Consider the following 19,969-nt stretch of genomic DNA (forward strand, 5'->3'; position numbering starts at 1 on the left):
AAGGAGTGTAAATGCTTCCAATTTTTGTCCAAGCGTCGTTTGAGGGGAGCTCAATTTGTGCTCTTGCCGACGTTGAATCGAATTGGAACTCGGTTTTAGAGAGAAAATTTAGCTACACGTACGGCTAGAGGTGGAGTTGCCTATCTCTAGACATACTGGATATCTATCGGAAATTGATCCCATAACTTTTTGTTTAGCACATCCAATTCGCAGAGAACAATAAGTAACAACAAATTAGAGAAACGGGGGATCTTGCACGAACGTTGATTATACTATCTTGATCAAAAAGTCTGAAGACACTGCCTCGGTTGAGAATTCTTCTCTTCAACTTCGTACTATATATATATAGAGAGAGAGAGTAAACAATAGATGTCCGTTCCTCTTTGTTTATGCCTCTACCTCATCTGGAGATATCCATATTCCTTGCGAGTGCCAGATCTGTGTGCTAGATTCTATGGAACAACAGCCGGCAATTTGCTTTTCTTTATATATATTGGAGCCCTCTCCTTCAGGCTCACAGGCCTCATGCTCAGTAATAATACTCCAGAGGGTGGACAATATATCAACCAGAGAGGGAAGGAGGTTCTTCCAATGTGCCTTAGTGTGACAGGCCACAGAGAAAATTATACCGAATTAGGACATCACCAGAAAACACAAATTGCTACCTGTGAAAATAGCTGACAGAGACAGATGCAACCACATTCGGGATTGTCAAGTAACCATAATGTGCTTCAATGGAACAAATCTAAATATCATCCTCCATTATCCCATGATCCATTTCTTTTCCAGCTCATTTCCATAGGAGATATTTTCACCATTCGTCCAAAGAAGAAGAATTAGATCGTATTGCATCCATATCTAACATGATCACCAACAAGTTTTTCGGATTAACTGTGATATCCCTATATGACGTCTATTTCAATTCTAATACTCATTATGGAATCCGGAATGAGGTCCTCATAATATATTTGGTTGGTCTTCTAATAGCTGTGATAAGCTACATTTGCACGGAGATAAAACAACAAGAGACTCAACATCCTGTTGTAAAATACGCCAAAACATCAGATGATATCATCCAGCCTTTGTCCCCTGATTCTAGAAGTAATCAACAAAATAAAATAACGCATCATCATTTATGAATAAATATCAACTATGGAGAATGAAATCATCTAGTCAGTAGGAATATATTTTGCTGTTATCATGAACAGTAACGTGACTTGCAAGGAGTGTATATTCATTCTTCGGGATTGTGTGACAGTCTAAATGACAATAAATAAACTCAAGCAGGACAAGCTCGTCATATTCATTCCTCTTATCAATGTCAGTGTTAGGAACATAATCATTCCAGGTACATAGCTTCTTCAGGGATATTGGAGGGAGGGGGTGGGAGATCGAATGGTAAAAAATGATCCATGGCACCAAAGTTGATCAACAACTTTGAAAATTGTTTTGACGACAAATACGAACAGGCACATTTATCTCCGGGAACGTTCAGACCTAAGGGTGTCCTTCCTTTTGTCTGGCAAAAAGCGCCCTCGAAACTCGGCTCCGTGACAGAGTGCAAAAAACGGAGACACTGCACTCACGAATCAAAAATGAAAAACACAACATCCGTTAAATGCATTCATTGATCATCCGAACTTGTCTGAGGTGGACAGGTCCCGGGCAGAGCGGACTAGTTCGCTTTGTTATTTTGTCGGAATCGTCTGGGTCCGGCTCAAGGTTTTGGTTGGCGATCCTGGACCGCCTTCTTTCTTACTGGTATTGGCACCTCGGAACCCACCGTTGGGTAAGGCTGGTAAAAGGCCTTGGCGCAAGCCTGCGCCACTAAATTGCCGCTGGGCGGCGGATAACGTACCGGCCGCAACGGATGGAGTGGCTGGATGGTAAACCGGTTTTCGAGGTCCTATTTTAGTCGATGGTTTGTTATTGGACGGAAGTGGATGAAAAGAGGGTTGGGGGATTTGGTCCTCGGGTCGCACCTCTATCTTGTTGAATGGGATCCCTTTCGTGACGGTTGTGATGGCGGTCTTCTTTTCCGATATTTCCTCCCGCAATTTCCGAACCATGCGCTCCTTGCGTTCGCGTCGCTAAAGAATTAAGGTTGGAAAAAAGGTAAGGATCGTGGTATGCACGCTATTGTACTTGTAGTCATGGCCTCACCTGCTCTTCATGCTCAGCCCGCATGGTGGTGTGTCGCAGACGTTGGGTCAAAGCATAGATGTCATAATGAAGTCTGGCGGCTTGGATCTTGTAGTTGGCCTGGGGATGGGAAAATGTAAGTTCAATTTGGTTAGCCAGACTCAGCCTTGTAGTCCTTTTTTTCAAAGCTCAAAGATGAAAAGCGATGAAAAGAACAAAGGGACCCGCTTTTGATTCCAATTTGCTTATATTGAAAGTAGTGCTCAGAGAGAACAAACGACAGACGTCAATTGAGCGACGGTACCAGAATAGTCGCTTTTACGAGAAAGAAAAAGAAACACTGAGAAGACTAATGAAAGGCAGACCATAATCAAATGCCTTTGTATTCGAGAGAAACGGGTGTTCCTCGTCATCATCATCATCATCATCATGACGGGAAAAGGGTCTGTGCGGCTTGTGACCATGAGGGGAAAAGGAAATGTATTGTTTTGGGCCATTGTGCTATCGTTGTTTGGGGACTAAGACTAACTCAAGCCAGTACTGTGGTCTGTATCTCTTTATGTCGTGGTCCTTCTTCCTTAGAAGAAGTATAGAAGTTCTGTATTCTTGGCGTGCAATGCTGCATTTGTCCCAAACGATGCAACCATCGACAAAGTTTTGGTATTCTCCTCGACTCAAGCACCCTCTCATTTCTTCAAAAAGCTTGCTCTCACGACATAATTATACTAGCAAAGTTTGTCTGATAGAGTTGGTGGAGTTGATTGATAACAACCTTGAACAAAGACACCTTGTTTTGTAATCAATCTCGTGGTAACCGAGGTTATTCGACGGCGGACATCAAAAACGCAACAGAAGATGTCTTGCCGCTCTAAGCCAATTCGACTGTCGAGTACCCCTCATCTTTCCCCCAGAAATTGGGCAGATGAGTGTTCCACATGGGTTGATGTGGCCCACCAAATCCCATGGGAACTGGATTTGTGAGAAAAAACGACCGAAGATGTCACAGGGCTTCATCAAACATGACAAGAGCACATGTGGAACAGACCTCGTGACTGATCCCCATGCCACCCTGTCAAGGAAGTCTTGACGGTGCTTCAGCTTTGAGGGGGCTATCTTATCCCTGTTGAAACGAACGTTTACCTAGTTAAAGAAAAACCTTACTTTTTTCGAAGGCCCATCTCTGATGATGATTGGCTGCATCTTGATCTCAAAGGCTTGAATACGTTCCTTGTGAGCGGCATCAAGCTCTTCCCTAAGGGCATTACAAACCACCTCGAGGGGACCGGTCTTAGCGAATTCGTCCTTGAATTTGTCCTCCCACATCTGGGAGAGCTGGAAAATGGAGAAAACATATTTGAAGCATATTAGATTATTGGAAATTGGCTCCGAAAGGGAAAGGGGGAAATGACGTCGAAAGCGGGGAATATTAGTTGGAAAACCACCACGGGAAAACAACAGCACTGACGACATTTGATTTGCAAGGAGTAAGAGCGACGGGAACAAATGTACAATAAAGTGACTCTTCAAAAAGTAAACAAAAATATCTCCTCTTTCTCCCACGCTTGGAAAGTATTTGGATTATTCATCGCTCAGTGCCAGAACGTACAAGGCACAGGAAACAATTACGCACCCAGTGACAACGTTCCAAAATTGGAAGTTCCAGCTATCCATAATAACCACCTGGATGGACTTGTCTTGGCACTTTAGAACGGCAGGAAGATGCATTTTTGTTTTGCCAAGTACTTGCAATTTGCCCAAAGGCCAATGAGGGTTAAGTAGAGGGAGGAAATGCGACAAGAGAATCAATTTTGCCTCTACTCTCTGGCCACTCGAGTTTTGCCCCCGAGGTTCTGGCGTTTTCTTCCATTGGAAAGAGTTGAAGCAGCATGTGCGTATTGACAAAGGAACGAACGGTCAGAGGTCAGCCAAAAAAAAAGATTTATGTGCCAAGTTGGCCTCCCTTTTTTTCCTTGGACGACTCAAGAATGTTCGTACAATGCAGAACTGCTGAGCCTCCTCCTTCCAATCGCAGAGAAGCCATTTACAAAATTAAATTGACTCCCTTGCGTCATGCGTGGAACAGCCTCATCGGCGTCGTTGGCTTGGTCGGTGGTCGATGGTCGCTCTTAGCCTTTGTCTGGCCATGTTTCTGCCTCAAGACAGAGTGTACAATCGTCTTAACCTCAGACCATTTCCGAGATGGGGATTATCTACCTCCAATGATAACAGTGGAAGGTAAGTGCAAGGACATTGAAGAATGGAACAGGGATGTCTCCATTCGCGTTATTTCATGTCGAGTGAACCGTTGGTTGGTCTGACGAATGTGCTTTGAAACCGAGTGGTTTGAATCGAATCAGATACAACGGATGAGTTGTGCAATGTCTGGTCATGAATTTGTTTCACCTGCAGGTTTAAGATTATTATTATGGTTTTTTTAATTGATAAACTTGTTAGCCCAACATTGTACATTGTTTGAGCTCGCCTTGTCAACAAGTCGATCGTCCAAGATCTTGAATCTGCTTTAGAATGTACCAAGAAATTCAGCCCCTGGTTTGGATCCGTCGTAAAAGATTACCCAAACCATATACTCCTTAATATTACATTTGTACATGATAGGGTATCTACAGTAAATAAATACATACGAAATTTTGATAAGGAATTATATAAAATTCTAGCTCATGGGTTCATGTTCAAACCCATAAAGTACTGTATGTGAATGGTTTTAAGGGATGTCGATGAAATCAATTTCATTTTAACACAATGCACATGGATAATGCAACTGGGTTATTATTGCTCTATTCATCGATTACTTTGCAAACGAACAACAGACAAGTGCGATATTTTAGATTTAAGGATGTGTAAATGCCGTGGGTGCTGAAATGACTTAAGAACTACCATGGAATTGAAGCTTTTAACGGAAAGCTTGAACGGAGTTACTTTTTACGTGATTATTTTACCTTTTGCATGTCTTCCATGGCCTGGAAAGAGACGTTGGAGGGATTGTAGGCATGATCAGTGTGGCTAAAATAAGTCATCACGATCTTGTCTACTACTGACAAGACATCACCCACCATTAAGACCCATAGAACGCTCATGCGACTACGTACTACGTAGAAGGATCCTTTTGAATACCCTCAATAAAGAATATAAGTTCTCCTGGTCCACGTCGTCAATATCAAGCAATCCGCCAAGCCTAACTGATATACAAGGTTGACAGAGATGGAGCTGTTCCTTTCATGCTCAATTCATTACGTCAAAAAGCTATGTAGTGCACTACTACTACTACATACTACATGAACACGTCATCTCGTTACGAGTAAGGACTGTCGTATAGGATGGACCCAATTGGACCTCATCGCTCAGAATGTAATATAATAGGATGTAACCTGTTCAAGTTCTCATTTGGACCCTGTAAAATCACCTCAACATTCGTTCGTCCTTTCGAAACCATGCTGGCTTCTTAGGTTGGCAAAGACGGATGGATGGGGTCCCTCTTTTGAGTGTACCTACCCTGTATCGTTTACCTCACTTCCCAAATGGGAAGTGAAAACCAACACCAAACTTTCCCGAGGGAACACACAATAGCATTACAATTTACTATCCTTCTTTCCTTCTTCCTCGGCTCCTTTCGTCTGTTCTCGTATTCTGCTTTTTTGCTCCTTGTTGTTCCCACGTTGAGCTCGACTGACTTGCACCAAAAAGAGCTGAAAGATGAGTGTTCCACCAGCCTCGAATTTGGAGGCTGATCTTAACCCTTACCTGCAATCTCGGACGGGGTTTTATTTCTAGGTCTACTCGGAACCAGACCACTTACAAAAGCTAAGCAAACAACGCGCCATAATTTTTCCTCGATCAAGAACTCCGCCAAGGTCGTTAATCAAGCAATGCAGAAAACAAAGATCCGTGTTCAGCAATATCTGAGTAACTTTGCTTGAACTCTTGAATTAAAAAAAGGGAGTTCAGTCATTTGAAAAGAAGCTGAAAGACGACGGACGTCTTCGAGCGGTTGGAAAGAGCTCCTCTCTCTCGCCCATGACTGAAGGGGGTTCTCATGAATGTTTGCATAGAATTTTGGATCTTCACCAAAGTTATGGCAAGAATCCACCTACTGTAATCCAACTTTCCCCGGAGCAGAGATCCATAAATTAGAGCGAACTTATGCCTCCCTCAAATCCATTGGGATTTGCAGTAGCCGCCCAGAACCGCCGTGTTGGCCGAAATAGAAGCCTTTTTTCTAATTTGTACAGAAATGAAATAACAGCAAGGTCTTTTTGTTCTTTTTCGGCTCGATGTCTAAATTGGATCATAGAAAGGGGCCGCGCCTAGCCCGAGGAGGAAAGAGACAGTGATCCAAGAGAGGCATAAAAACAGAAGACGACTTCTCTTTTAATAATTCATGACAAGTCCTGGAGGAAGCGATGAAACAACACTGGCCTCCTTTCAAGCTGCTGTACAGAGATAACTTCTACTGTATTTCAACTCTATTTGGAATAAAGTACATACGTACGTACACTGTGCAGTCATACTGTTCATCTTACCTTTGCTTTGTGCTTGTTGGCTCGAGCTTGGAGCATTTTGGCCCGGTTGAGGAGGTGTTCCCGGCGCATCTCGGCCTCTTTACGGAATGCCTTTGTACGAAAAAGATCCTCTTGAACCCGCAATTTCTCCGCTACAAAAACAGAAAGAGTAGAAGGCAACGCCGCGAATGAATTGGTGTTTGTCTCTTTTCTATTTCCATTCCTTTTCGCTCTTTCCTGGATCCTCCCTGAGTGACTCTCGTGGGGAGGAAAATAAATAGCCTTAGTCTGACTTTCAATGCCATCACAAACTAGTGTTTGGGGAGTGTTCTGCCGAGTTCTCGGGTTTGAAAAAAGATAAACATAAATCTAAGTCTCCCCGTGTAATTGCTTATGTTCTATTTGTGTGAAGAGCTCTCGCACCAATATGATAATAGGGCCATAAATCGTGGTTGAAAGACACGGCCCAGACTCATTCCATGAGAAAACCATCTCGAGAGCTCTCCAAAGAAGACACGTACCACTAGTACCTAGTATACTATACGTACGCTTCAGATTGGCATGAGAGAGGTGGTAGCCTCCAATCCTATCCTTTTCCTTTTCCTGTCTCTCTTTCTTTCTATCATCCACTTCTACTCGTGTGCTACTCGTGGTCATGATGATCTTGATGGAAGCTCTCAGAGAGCTCAAATGGAACCGAATGGAAACAGGAAATTAAGTCTGCACCATCTTATATCTCCGATACGGATCCTGTTTCCAATATTCTCTCTTCCTTAATCCTCCATCCCACCCAAGAAAGACGATGACGGGATGGGAAAACTTCAATCGATTTCAAATCTGACCGAGGACTGCACTCTTTCTTTAGTACTGTACGTATGGCAGTGTTGCTACCTCGATTCTGTTTTTGGGATTGCAAATCTCGAATGGTCCTGACCAAAGCCGGATGTCGCTCGCCGATAACGCCGTCTACGGATCGATCTAGAAACAGGTCGAGGGCGCTCTCGCCCCCCAGGAAGTTGTCGTCGTCCTTCTGGTTGAACTTGGCCTTGGGCTCCTCCAGCATGGCCAGCAGATTGTTGCCCAGGAGGGCATCTTGTAGGAGAATGGTATTTTGGTCATCGTAATCAAGCCGAGAGTCACGATCGAACGAAAGGTCGTCTGATCGCCAATCTTCTGTCAGTTCACTTTCGTCGAAGAAGGATTGATTGAGTCCCTCTTCCTCGTCGGGATAGGTGGAGTGAGATAACCTTGATCCTGGGAGAGGAAGTTGAGTGCCATTAAAGGTTTTCGGATCGTTGCTCATAAATCCAGCAGAACCCCCCATTAGCAAGCCGGCCTCGACCCCCCCATTGGAGTGGTATCCACTCGTGGTGGTGGATGTGTCCATGAGGTCAAAGTCATCACCATCAACTCGAGCTGGTCCACCACCATCCAGAGAATGATCTCCATTCACCTTAACGGATCCATTTGAGCTGGCCTTCTTGGTCCCTCGATGCGACAGGCGTCCAGCTTTTTGTGAGCGAGACTGTCTCGATTGGTGCGGGTGTCTGGAGGGCTTGGTCATTCCACTGCCCGACTCGTCGTTGCCATCCACGTCCAGATCGAGACTTTCGATTTCCTCGTATTGTACCGAGAGCCTTTTCTTCCTGGGGAATTTATTCTTGAATTCCTGAATGGTGTGTTGAGCGACCTCGGCTTTGAGGCGAATACTTTCGAATTGGGCCGCAATGCTGGTATGTGCTTCAGTGGTCGTATTGACCCCTTGGTGAGGCCTGATGATGCGAGAACTGCTACGAGAGTTATAACTCGAGTCCGGGTCGTAGGTGGAGCCCCCTTGAGCGGTTTTGTCGGCGAAGATCCCAAATTCTACGCCCATCTCCGGGTCTATAATCGGTGGCGGGACAAATCCTTCGTCTTTCACGTAATCAATGTAGGACTTGAGTGAGCCTGGGCCTACGCAACGTACTAATGAGCCTTGAGAGTCCCTAGGACCCAGACTGTCTTGGCTGAGAGTACTTGACGTTGAAAAGTTTGGGCCCTTTCGTGGACGAGATCCTTGACTATTTTTGGCACTTGTGAGATCTCCCCCACCCGAAGTGATGGCCTTACGCCTGGCCATTCCATGGGTCATCAGGCCTTTGGCCTCGAGAGTGTCCTCTCCCAGAGCGTCGTAGTCAAGACTGGCTTTGAGCATGGAGAATTTGAAAGCCTCATCGGGCGTTGAGGAATGGACAAATTTCTTAATGGAACCCCCTCGTTCAGCTCCTTGGTCCAGATTCCTTTGCCTGTCCATGGTAAGGATGTGGGAACGAGCAAAGGCAGGAAATTCCCCGCGATTTGATGGAAATTCCTCATCATCTTTTGATTGAGAAAAATCCATTATGTCGTCATCCCGGTTCTGTGCTGCAAATGGAGAAGAACGAAACCATTGGAACCCCCTCTCTCTCTTTCTTTCTATCTTTCCTCTTTTGGTTGGGTATCGCCCACAGGCTCAGGCAAAGAAGGGGGGGGGGGCGGAAAATGAAAAGAAAACAAAGTGGAAAGGGGCCAAAAAATGGGCCTCAATGAGCCTTCCCATCCGTACGAACCTGATTCTGTGTGTGTTGAAGTGGTGCCATAATTCAAATAATGGGATTGCTCGTCGTGGTCTGGCCTTAATGGGAAAAGCGACGAGAAGTTTGCTCCTTCGCTGAAGGCCGGCTTCGCAATCTGGGCGTCAACTTCCTCAACTTTCATTTCAGTCTCGATGCTGTCATCCTCATTAATGAGGCCGGAAAACGCTACTCCAATCTGATTATCATTGAGATCAAAGTCATTTTCCAATTGCAATTCCGCATCTATTGGCCTCGATTTCGAGGTCCTTTTCTTGCTCTGAACTTTGCTCCCATCAGCCTGGCTTTTGACAGAAGAAGGCAGGTTGGAATGTCGTGGAGGAGACATAAAAGAAGACGGAGAGCCAGAGTTGCAAGCCTTTGGAGGGCTCATTCTCAATTCAGATTGTTCTGCCTGCCTTGGGTGGGCGGGATCATTCCTATTCTCTTTTTGTGTAGATCCCTTTGATTTGGAATCTGAAGCATTCTCGAGCTGACCCCTTTTTGCGTGTGGAGAAGTTTCATTTGGCTTTCTCGCACGGCTGTCTCGATCTCCTAATTTGGATTCGTTTGAGCTCTTCTTCTTCTTCTTTTTCTTTTCCCCCATCGCTGTCCTCGTCGTCCTCGTCGTCGTCTTCATCATCATCATCAAGGGCTTAGAAGTGGTGGAGGTAGTGGTGCTCCCTTGACCATCTGAGAACGATGAAGGTTGGGCCCGTTCCTCTTTGCCAGTGAAAAAGTTTTCGTTGGCCATGGCCGACGTCGACCTTCGACGGGGTTTCCTCGTGACGGCCTCGAACCTTCCACTCCGATAAGAACCAGCTGCGGCAATTGGCACCACCAAGGCTTTGGCCTCGTCAAGATCTCGTTGAATTCTCATTCTAATTTCCTCCTCCGTCGAGTTCTTGAACTTTTCCATCTTCTTAATCTCTTGGACTGTCTTGTGGAAGGCCTCATCCCGATCATGCAAGTCCTTGGACAGCAACAGTCGCACGAAGTTTTGACTCTCAGAATCCGTGCTTTTGACATTCACTGACAAGTTCTGATTGCTTTGCAGCGGCGGGTTCTTGCCATTCTCCAAATGATCAACGTCATTGCGGTTTGAAATGGGAGGCAGCACCATGTAATGGTTCCCATTGTCGCCGAGATTGCCATTCTGTTCCCAGTTCCACGGATCCAACTCGTCTCCGAGCCCATCCTCCATCTCATCCTTCATCACAGCCCCCTCGCTTAGATTCGATTTGTGCTCGACACGGCCAGAATCTTGGCGTGCCTCGTTATGGATTTGAGTTCCATTTCGTGAGGAACACCGTGGGACTTGGGTCGTGTGAGCCACTAACTCAGGCAATTCGTCAGACTCAGACTCGGAGAGCGAGTGTTGAACGGAGGGCTGGGACTCGACAGCAATGACCTTTTTGCGACTTTTTCGATAGAGTTTCCGCCTCGAGGGTGAAACCGTGTGACTTCCTCGAGCAGGGGAAAATGGATGTTGTTCTTGGATTTTAGCGGGAGTCATCTTGCGGCACTACACTATATGGTAGTGGGGAAAATTCTCTCTCTCTTTTGGTTTCTAGTGGATTAAGGTGCAGGAAAAACGCGTGAGAGGACTTTGCTCTTCAACAAAGGAGGTGTGACCCTTCATTTTCCTTTTGGGTCGATCGCCTTAGGACCTCATCCGCACAAGTGAGGTTGGACTTTGACCGTATCAATTCTGTAACGAGAAAAGCGTAACAAATCATGCAATATGTCACTCATCCAACCTAAACAATGTCTTCAAACGGAAAGGCCAAAATGTCACGACCGTTCAAGTTCTGATTGGCCCTGGGTTTTGAATCAGAATGCCCCCCGTATTGATAGTTTCGAAACTCTCAAAATCTAAACTGCACTTCTTGGCTTTGTCCCTCGCAATGCTACTTTCTACGGCGAAAAGTAAGCTCAAAAAGCTAGAGACAGATAGAGAGAGCCCTGGAACAGAAGAACTGCCATTACAAACTTCCCTCAAGGACAAGTCTTTAACGCATTTAGTATGCAAAAACTGTTCCCTCAGGGTGGGAGAGGTCTTTCAATATTGCGGAATGGACGACCAAGCGTCATTCAGTCAAGAAATACTTCTCCTCATTAAAGGGCTTTAGTTTGTTGACAGTTCCAAGCCGAAAACGTAGTCAAGTGTTGCTTAAAGCAGGGAAACTTGTCCCATGATCAAAGAGAGAGAGAGAGAAAGAGGGAGAAGTGCAAGGGAAAAAGGACCATGAATCACAACGTGTTGTTCCACTTCCAACTGTTGACAGAGACCTTCGCCATGAACATGGATCATCATGGACTGCCTTCTTTCTTTCTGTCTCTCCCTCTCTCTCCCTCTCTCACCCAGTGGGTCACGGAAGCCTATTGGTTTTCTCGTCTTTTCCACTAAATCCTGCGTGAACAAGCCCTCATAAAGCAAACCCCAACATAGGCTCTCAAAATCCAATTTCAATAGCAATGGCGCGTCCGAGTTGTTTTTCTATCAAAAAAGACCAGCCCATATTACAGACTGGTCCAAGGCGGGTTACATTCTGATCGGTTCGTACTTTCTCTATGAGTGTCCATGAATCATCCAAGCTAGAAAATGAGATTAAAAAGACGCAAAAAGTGGAGCCAGAAATGAGAGATTTTTTTGCAATATCTTGATCCAATCTTCCAATGAATTGCCACATCAGGCTTGAGCTTTCTTTCACGGTTGTTGTTTTTTGTTTTAGGAGATTAGATGTATCACTGGAGACCTGCAAACTTGGTACCATCAACATGGAAGCAAAGCATTCCAGAAACCGAAAATACCAATAGGGGTTTCCCTGTTTAAGCAAAATCACTCGTCTCAAGTATCAGTGATCTACCAATGCTTATCCTATTCCTATCCAATATTGTCCTTAAGTTTACCGTACTCCTTAATAGTCCTACTTTGGAAAGGCACTCATTTCTCAGTAAGGTTGATCCCTTCTGTGGAACGCGAATGGAAAATCAAAACCTTGGGTCTGGTTCAAGTGTAGATGATGATCATGTTCTTACCTGTTGGGTTTGGGGTCTCATGAAAATGAATGTGGTGCCTTTATGATCCTCTCAGCATGACGATGATGATGTGGATGACTCCGAAGCCAGGGGGTTCTTTATTGCTGGATCATTCCACGGAAGGAACACGTGTTTTTTGCTCCGAGCATAATGTGTCACACTAGCGTACAATGAAACTCCCAGGAAGTTTTCCACGAAGCCAAGATCAATGGAGTTATTGTTGTTGGTGTTGTTGCCCGTTGTTGTTGTTCTTGTTGTCCAACCACATGGAATGTATGAACGTGGGTGTGAAGGCCTAGTTCTTGAAGGAATGTGCGAACAAATCGTTGAGAGGCAGCTTGTTATTCGATTCACGATTTGATAACCAAGTCTCGAGAGACTCCAAATGAGAAGGTAGCTAAAATGAAGTGGTGGCAAGCCAGGCAACAACAACCAACCGATTCGGTGTATTTGAGGGCTGGCCGAGGGTGCATGATTTTTTTTTTCTGTCTCACTCTTCTTCGTGCTTGTTTTCTTCCCAAGAGGCTGAAATTCTAAACTCTGAGGAGCGATAAACCCAGTTCTTTAAGAATTCAACAAATTCCTCTCAAAGACGTAAAATGTTATTTGGTTCACAGCTTGGATCATTCGAGAATCTGAGAGCCACAGAAGCCAGGCGGGTGTGGCTTTAAATGCAGAAAAAGGTCACGGAGAACTGGCTTCTCTACCAGTAGAATTCTGACTGAAATTGGGAATTTCCAAGGATCCGTCAGGTTCCAAGAGAGAAGGGAACCGGCTCACGAAAGTGGAATGCCTGGCAGGAAAAGGCCAATAGTTTTCCCCGTCTAAATAGCCGATTGGTTGGTGGGCTGGTGGGTTGGTAGTAGCTGGTTAGTTGGTTGGTCGGTTGTTGGTGTTGTTGGAGTTCCACGGGGCGAAAAAGGCCACAAAGCAGGAGGAGAGAACCTAGAGCATGCTCTTCAGATCCAACCAAGACCAACGATCCGAAGAGAAAAGGGCTCCTTCGGGCATGCAATGGCTCATTCAACCATCAAACACCACTTTGACACCAAAAATATGGGATGAAGAGCAGTGAGAAAAAAGGGAGAGAAAGAGGGAACTCTTTCTCGACCATGTCAAGAAACTAGCCTCTCGCCTTTGAAATTGAAAATGAATGGGATTTGTCGGGTCCGAAATGACTTCCGGCATTTGGAACATTGCAAGAGCTCCCCGAAAAGGAAATTGAAACTCTAGGCTACGTACTACGTACACACAAATCCAACGTAACAAAGAAGGAGAGTGAAAGAGAGAAAGATGGCCTCTCCTTATCGATAATGAACTTGGATCACGATCGAGCGCTCTCTCATGCCAATTTTGATCCGAGTCGAGGAAGATATCTTTAGGGGAGCGGACAGCAATAATAGCTCGAGCATTGAATGAATGAAGAATGATTAGATTTGGATATTGAGACTCACGAAGTTGGTGATAGTTGATGGACCGAGGTGGAACCGTGGACGGAGGATAATACGAGAACGTTCCATCGCCTGCGTTACCAAAAAAGAAAAGAAACAACCTGAATTAGGAGCCCTTTCACTTCGTGATGGGCATTTACTTTGAAAACCAAAAAGTTACTCCAAGTTTTATGACCAAAAAAAGGTCCAGCCCAGCTGAGAGAAATGGGATGGAAAGATGATACCTGGGCAGGGGGTTTGAGGTGTTCCTATCAAAACTTTCATCGGGTCCATAACCTTGAACTCAATGTGAACTAATTAAAGTTTGCAGGTACGGCCCCTATCACCATTGGAACCACAAGAAAAAAGGCCTGTTGGTTTGGAACGAACAGGCCAGTCTAGTTCCAAAAGAGTTCCATTTTACGCGAAGGCCGTTTTCCCCTTTTTTACAAACACTCTAAAAGTGAGGCTAGGTCATAGGGCGTGTTTATTGGACCATATACATTCTACACTGGTGAAATTAATTCAATAAAGGGCAAAAACGATGATATGCTGTATTTCCCAAACAATTCCAAGGGGGTTGGAACAAATTCAAGATCTGGTTTACACTGAGTCGCTTCATAACCAACAATCCATCGTAAGAATCTATGTTGATGCGATGTTTAGACGAGTTTGAATCGGTCCAAAAAATGCATCCAAGAAGATTTTGATATGAGGTGAAACGTTGGAGCATCGTACAAGTAGTAATGTGGCCTTGTGGCCACATTTGTGTAACTTTCATCGTGAAGAAATGGCTTGTTCAGAATGATTTCCGGAATTTCCCTCAAAATCTCAAGGGTTTCTATGGCCTTTGAACACGCTGGTTAAAGTTGGATTAGCGCACAGAAGAGCACGAGAAAGTGGAGCCAAAAATGAGGCAGCTCAAGTTATTGGTTGGATGAGAAATTCTGCCAGTAAGCTTGTACACCATAGATTTTGAATGAATCCTCCTTCTTTATGGAGCATAAAGATTCCCTTTTCCCAGCCCCAATTCAAGACTAAAATGAACTATTTTAAACGGAGTCTCGAAACTTTTGGTTTCTTGAGATTCCGAGCCAAATTGAGCTCACTTTCTTTTCACCATTTTTACTCCCTCTCCTTTCTCTTGGGAAACTTTTCAAGGTGGCAAAGCCGTATTGCTTGATTGATCAACCGAGAGATCTACTCCTGAAGCCAAATTCTGCAATTAAATTGCAGGAAACCCATTCTCAATCTGACTCTTGAGGGGGCTAGAGGGGATTTTATTTGCCTTTTTTCCTTTTCTCCGTGGTCAAAGCAGAAGCAAAGTAACTTACTAAAATGTAAAGGTTTTGGTGACACAGCGCCAAAGGTCTAAGAATTTGCCTGCAAGTAAAACATTTGGCAAACGAATTGCAGCTGTAGGTCCAAAAACGAGGATTCATCAAATACAACAACACCCACGTCTCCGATAATGAGCAAAATGCCAACAAAAAGCTGCTCAGACGACTGAAGCTTCCGTTTACCGACAGCATGTGTGTATGTGTGTGTGTGTGTACAGGATCGCTTGGGGAGAAATATTTGGCTCTGTAAGCGTTAAGTTGCGACTGTTGAAGGAAGAAGAAAACGAATATTTCGAATGCAACATAAAAAAGCAACAAGTTTAAACACTGAGAACTTTATTTATTTGGGCCATGATGTGGAGTTATTGATAGATCAGGAATGAATTACCTTCAAACATGGAATGGTTTAAGGGCTAAATCCGGGGTAAACCTCAATCTCAATATTCGTGCTTTTTTGTGTGTTCCTGTTTCTTTACAAAAATATGAGGCTCCTGAATAAAAACCGCAACAGCATTTCTTTAACTTTAGATTCTTTACTCTTTGTTCTAGTCTCTTCTAAAATGTTTGATGTGCATGAGGACTTGCATCACTTGCTTGTCTTGTGCTCAGTTACCATGGGCAAGGTAAACTTACGGCTTTGAAGAAGGTAGAGAGAGAGTTTGAAAGAAAAGCAATTGCCTAAAAATTAAGATTTTTATATTTTTTCTAATCGCCTCATTTGTAACACAGCCTCTGTGGCCTAATGGATAAGGCACCGGCCTCCTAAGCCGGGGATTGCGGGTTCGAGTCCCGCCGGAGGTAGGGTAGATATTTTACTTTTCGGAAAAAGTGTAAAATTGCAAAACAAAACAACGGCTATTATCCAAGATCAACTGTATAATGAAAGTTCGACTGAAAATGAAGTGTTACGTTATCAAAACCAAAATATTGGGATTTGTATCTCAAGTGTAGCATCACCGTTGTGCATTTCAATTTTCGACTTCGATTCGAAACGCAACGATTCGAAGCAAGCGTTATTCCCTATCAAAACCCTCATGAGTCATGGTAGTGTGCACAACGAACATGAAGTTGCCCGGTTTGCAAAAAAATTAAAGTGTGGCTTATTTTGTGCTTGGATTAACTAAGTCTTAACCCACAAACTCAATTGTGCTAGATATAAGATAAAAAGCCAATGGGACATGAGCAACATATCATATTAAAATTATTCATGTCTTTGTTACTGAAAGTATATGTGAAGTTTACGGCCATTCCATCCTCAAACTAATTTCCGACCATCAGACTTGAGATTTAATCTAGGTCATTGGCTTGACATTCACAATGGCACTCATGTAGAAATAACCACATACCAAGTAACGTAGATTATTCTGCAGAGATGAATTATTGGTTTGGTAAAAGAAGATGGAGGTGGAGTTAAATTTTAGTACTTCGAACACATGATAACCAAAATGTAAAGTTGAACTGTGAATGGACTGCCAACCTCAGGGTATCGTCGGATTCAAGCATGATTTCAGAACGAATTCTCACAATTAAATAAGCTCGTAATTATATTAAGACCCAGGGTAACTAATTGACTCGGCAAGATGATTATGTACCAATGTTTCATGCATCAAACACACTCTTTAAACTCAGCCTCTGTGGCCTAATGGATAAGGCACCGGCCTCCTAAGCCGGGGATTGCGGGTTCGAGTCCCGCCGGAGGTAAAGAAAAAGGTTTTTAAATTTCGCCAAAGCTTAGAAACTAAGTCTAAAATAATGCTGTGGAATGATGGTCCGGGAAACTACAGAGACTGTAGATAGAAGAGTGTACATCGATGAGCTCGACCGATTTTACTTTTTGTCAAAGCTTTTTGACGGATGAATAAATGGAAACAGGCAGGAAGGTACCGTCATTTGAGGCCAAACTGACCACATTCGATTATATTCATAATTACTTATTCCTAAACTCATGTAAAGTAAGATAGCTAAAAATAGTTTCATTAAAACCAATGTAATTTTATTTTAAATCGCTTTTTCATACCATATGGTAGCATCTCCTGTGACCTTTGGGGAGTTGAAATATTGCTATCACAAAGTGGCCAAGCTTCGCCAATTATCATGTCCAATCCTCCTGTTACAGGCTTCCCTGGGTGGACTGAGCTCGAAAATGGTCATGATATCGCAGTCTACGTATTCAAATTTGCGTCACAGGGATAATCCATAGATTTCTAGACACTGGAAGTCGAACAACCGACCACTCAGTTGGCTTAATATCCCTTGTGCTCCTTAGCCAAACGAATGATCGTTTCATGGACGAGGGTCCAAGGATCAAGAATTGGCAGTTCAAAATCACGGTAAGGCAAGGCTATGCACCTAATTCCTCTTCAAATGAGACCAACCCTAGATCACCAAAACGACGTTTTAATTTTCACCTCAATTGAATGACTGAATAATGACTTAAAGCACAGGAAAAACAAGGCACATATTGACCCCTAGCATCCCCGTCCATATTCCAGCGGTTCATGCCTCATTTGTAACTACCATAGAAAACTACGTTAACTGTCAATAAGTACTCCAATTTTCAACTAAACCTCCAAGATCCGAGGAAAGTCTTATCCGCTCAATATTTGTGTACATATGGTTTGTACGGCCCTTCTAACATTGTTAATTCAGTCTCTATGGCATGATGGTTAAGGCACAGGTTTCCGAAACCGTGGATTGCGGGTTCGAGTTCAGCGGGAGGAAATTGTAATAGTTTTATAAATTTCGTGTAGTTTCATTAATGAAGCCTCTCCTGCAAAGTAATATCTACTAATGACAATTGTCATTAGTACACGCTTCCGTGGAATGATAGTCAGGATAGACTGAAATGAAATTTACCGTGAGGTCGCAAACAACCTAATAATATTTGAGTTAGACAGGTTAGCCTCGAGCCAACGCATCACGTTCTTCTTCAAATGAGACAAAGCCAGGTCACTATGAGTGCATTTTAGTACAAGGTACAAAATGAATGAACTAGCCCTCTTCTGGTTACCTGGCATCCACTACCCATGTATCGCGCAAAACGTGTGTCGTTCTCATTCCATTTCGAGAGGTTTGGCAACTCCGACTGAGAATTCAAGTCTAAAAAGCTCATTCATTTTAGACTCCTTTACGTCTTGAGCAGTCGCATAATAAAGCTTAAATTTAGAACAAGTTATTGCAGTGACCTGGGCAATGGCACCAGAAGAAGAATGCAATGCATTCAATCAAATAAGAGGGTTGTTCTCAACTTTAGTGTTTCCTGTCCCTATTGAAGTGGTTCACGAATCAACCAACAAGTGATCTTAACCGTATGCATTATGACCTCGAATAACTGAAGTTATTCAACCTCTGACAAAAGTTGGGCGAGGATGAATCTCGTTACCCCCTTCCAGCATAATCATGACAACAGGAAATGCTTGTCGTAAAAACAAAGGAAATGGAAGTGTGTGTGTTCACTGGTATGAAAACCAAACCAGAGGAACATTGCCTTTCGAATTTGAAGGGTCCCTTTGATCAAATTTTCCCTTTCCTCTCTACTGATGAATAATGCTTGAAACAGTTGTCAGTTAGTGTTGCTACGAACCATATTATTTCCATTTTCTTACAAATAACCAAGGTTATTCAAAGAATTGTAAAAGAAATGCAACAGAAAGAGCAAAAATGCATGGAAAAATACTGGCAGTGGCAAAAATCTAGACACTTTCGCATTATTTAACATTAAAACGGATTCATAAGCAAGGTCATGAAAGAGCAAAAACTGACAAAAAGTAAAAAGTGTAACAGGTCATTAAACAGACACCCATCCGTGTTTCATGGGTTTTCTATTCTACTGAATCATTTACGGGGGTATTACAGCACTTCTCGCCTAATGTGTGCTGAAAGCCAAAAAAAATAAGTTCGTAAAATGTAAAGTTGAAAGATTGTTCTAAAAAAAACAGATAATCAAGGCGCTCGCGAAAAAAGTAAAGAAAACAATGAATGGCAAAAGCATTGAAAAACGCAAAAGAGGACAGAATATTGAACATTTTTTCAATGGTAATATATAGTAAACGCCAAAAGTCGAAAATGCAAATGAACCAAATGATGCAAAAAAAAATAACAAAGCATTTGCATGTTTTGAGCATCCCTGAAAGTAGCCCTCAACGACCGTCCTTAATGTTCACGGAAAAAAATCATCCTTCCCCCCCCCGGTGTTACTCACAATACTGTTTTTTATGGAAATGCCAAGACTTCTAATAATATTTTTCGTTGCTATTGAAACAAAAGGAACAACTTTTGCAAAAAAATCATCTTGGATTCTAGCTCAGATTAGAATATTAATCCACTTAAAACCTACAAAGAGATAACATTTTTAGGAGCGTAATCAATAGATGTTGGGAGTAAGCTTAGTTGCGTTTCCAACTAGAATTTTATTCGAATCCATGGAGCAAACGATAAGATATCTCGTTTGTTAAAATTGCATTTTCATCAAATTTGACTTCAAATTGCTCCGGTTGTATTTTAAAGCAATTGCCAAGAAATATAGTAAACTTTTTCTATGCCTAAAATAAAAATGGAAATATTTCACTCTTCTGAAGCAGGTAGAAAAACCCGAACATAGTTTGCAATATAACTTAAAACTTACTTAATGTCAATATTTCACAATTGTGATGCCATACTTGTCAATCGCAACTTTAATCAAGCTTAATCTTGAATTTTGACGAAATTCTACTAACGTTGAACAAAAACATCGCCAGTACGTCGAAATTAATTATTGCAAAAAGTGCCAATTTGGAAAATTAAACTGTCACAGGTATCATTCAAATATTTTAGGAACATCAAAAGATAGTGTAGCTTTTGGCACTTAAGTAAATTGAAAGACAGTTTTGCAGTTTTGTAAGTTTTAAGTGATATTTTTTGCTACTTTT

At 43.0% G+C, this 19,969-nt stretch overlaps 2 protein-coding genes and 2 non-coding genes across 6 annotated transcripts in view; 3 read left to right on the forward strand and 1 right to left on the reverse strand.

The window, feature by feature from the left end:
* The window catches only part of LOC131886358 (uncharacterized), a 7,746-nt gene extending 6,458 nt beyond the window's left edge, over positions 1 to 1,288 (forward strand). Inside the window, exon 5 of the mRNA XM_059234655.1 lies at positions 790 to 1,288. Coding sequence (XP_059090638.1) covers positions 790 to 1,139 — 350 coding nt within the window. The 3' untranslated portion in view covers positions 1,140 to 1,288. The remainder of the gene's footprint in view (positions 1 to 789) is intronic.
* Positions 1,171 to 12,541, reverse strand: LOC131886355 (uncharacterized). 3 transcript variants are annotated; one of them, XM_059234651.1, is made up of 8 exons: positions 12,293 to 12,541; positions 9,248 to 10,961; positions 7,551 to 9,062; positions 6,681 to 6,811; positions 5,100 to 5,120; positions 3,304 to 3,474; positions 2,164 to 2,262; positions 1,171 to 2,090 (listed from the first exon to the last, which is right to left on the reverse strand). In XM_059234651.1, the coding sequence occupies exons 2-8, from the start codon at positions 10,764 to 10,766 to the stop codon at positions 1,689 to 1,691; spliced, it is 3,855 nt and encodes a 1,284-aa protein (XP_059090634.1). In that variant the 5' UTR covers positions 10,767 to 10,961; positions 12,293 to 12,541; the 3' UTR covers positions 1,171 to 1,688. The 3 variants fall into 3 exon arrangements, with proteins under 3 accessions (XP_059090634.1, XP_059090636.1, XP_059090635.1); XM_059234653.1 differs by lacking the exon at positions 5,100 to 5,120 and having other exon boundaries at positions 12,293 to 12,538; XM_059234652.1 differs by lacking the exon at positions 12,293 to 12,541 and having other exon boundaries at positions 9,248 to 11,190.
* Positions 12,542 to 15,790: 3,249 nt separating this feature from the next.
* Positions 15,791 to 15,863, forward strand: Trnar-ccu (transfer RNA arginine (anticodon CCU)). The gene has a single exon. It is a non-coding gene; the product is annotated as a tRNA-Arg (tRNA).
* An 827-nt stretch (positions 15,864 to 16,690) lies between these two features.
* Trnar-ccu (transfer RNA arginine (anticodon CCU)) lies at positions 16,691 to 16,763 on the forward strand. Its single transcript has one exon. It is a non-coding gene; the product is annotated as a tRNA-Arg (tRNA).
* The last annotated feature ends 3,206 nt before the right edge of the window (positions 16,764 to 19,969 follow it).

The sequence above is a fragment of the Tigriopus californicus genome, chromosome 9, assembly GCF_007210705.1.
Source record: "Tigriopus californicus strain San Diego chromosome 9, Tcal_SD_v2.1, whole genome shotgun sequence".
Classification (NCBI taxonomy): Eukaryota; Metazoa; Arthropoda; class Copepoda; order Harpacticoida; family Harpacticidae; genus Tigriopus; species Tigriopus californicus.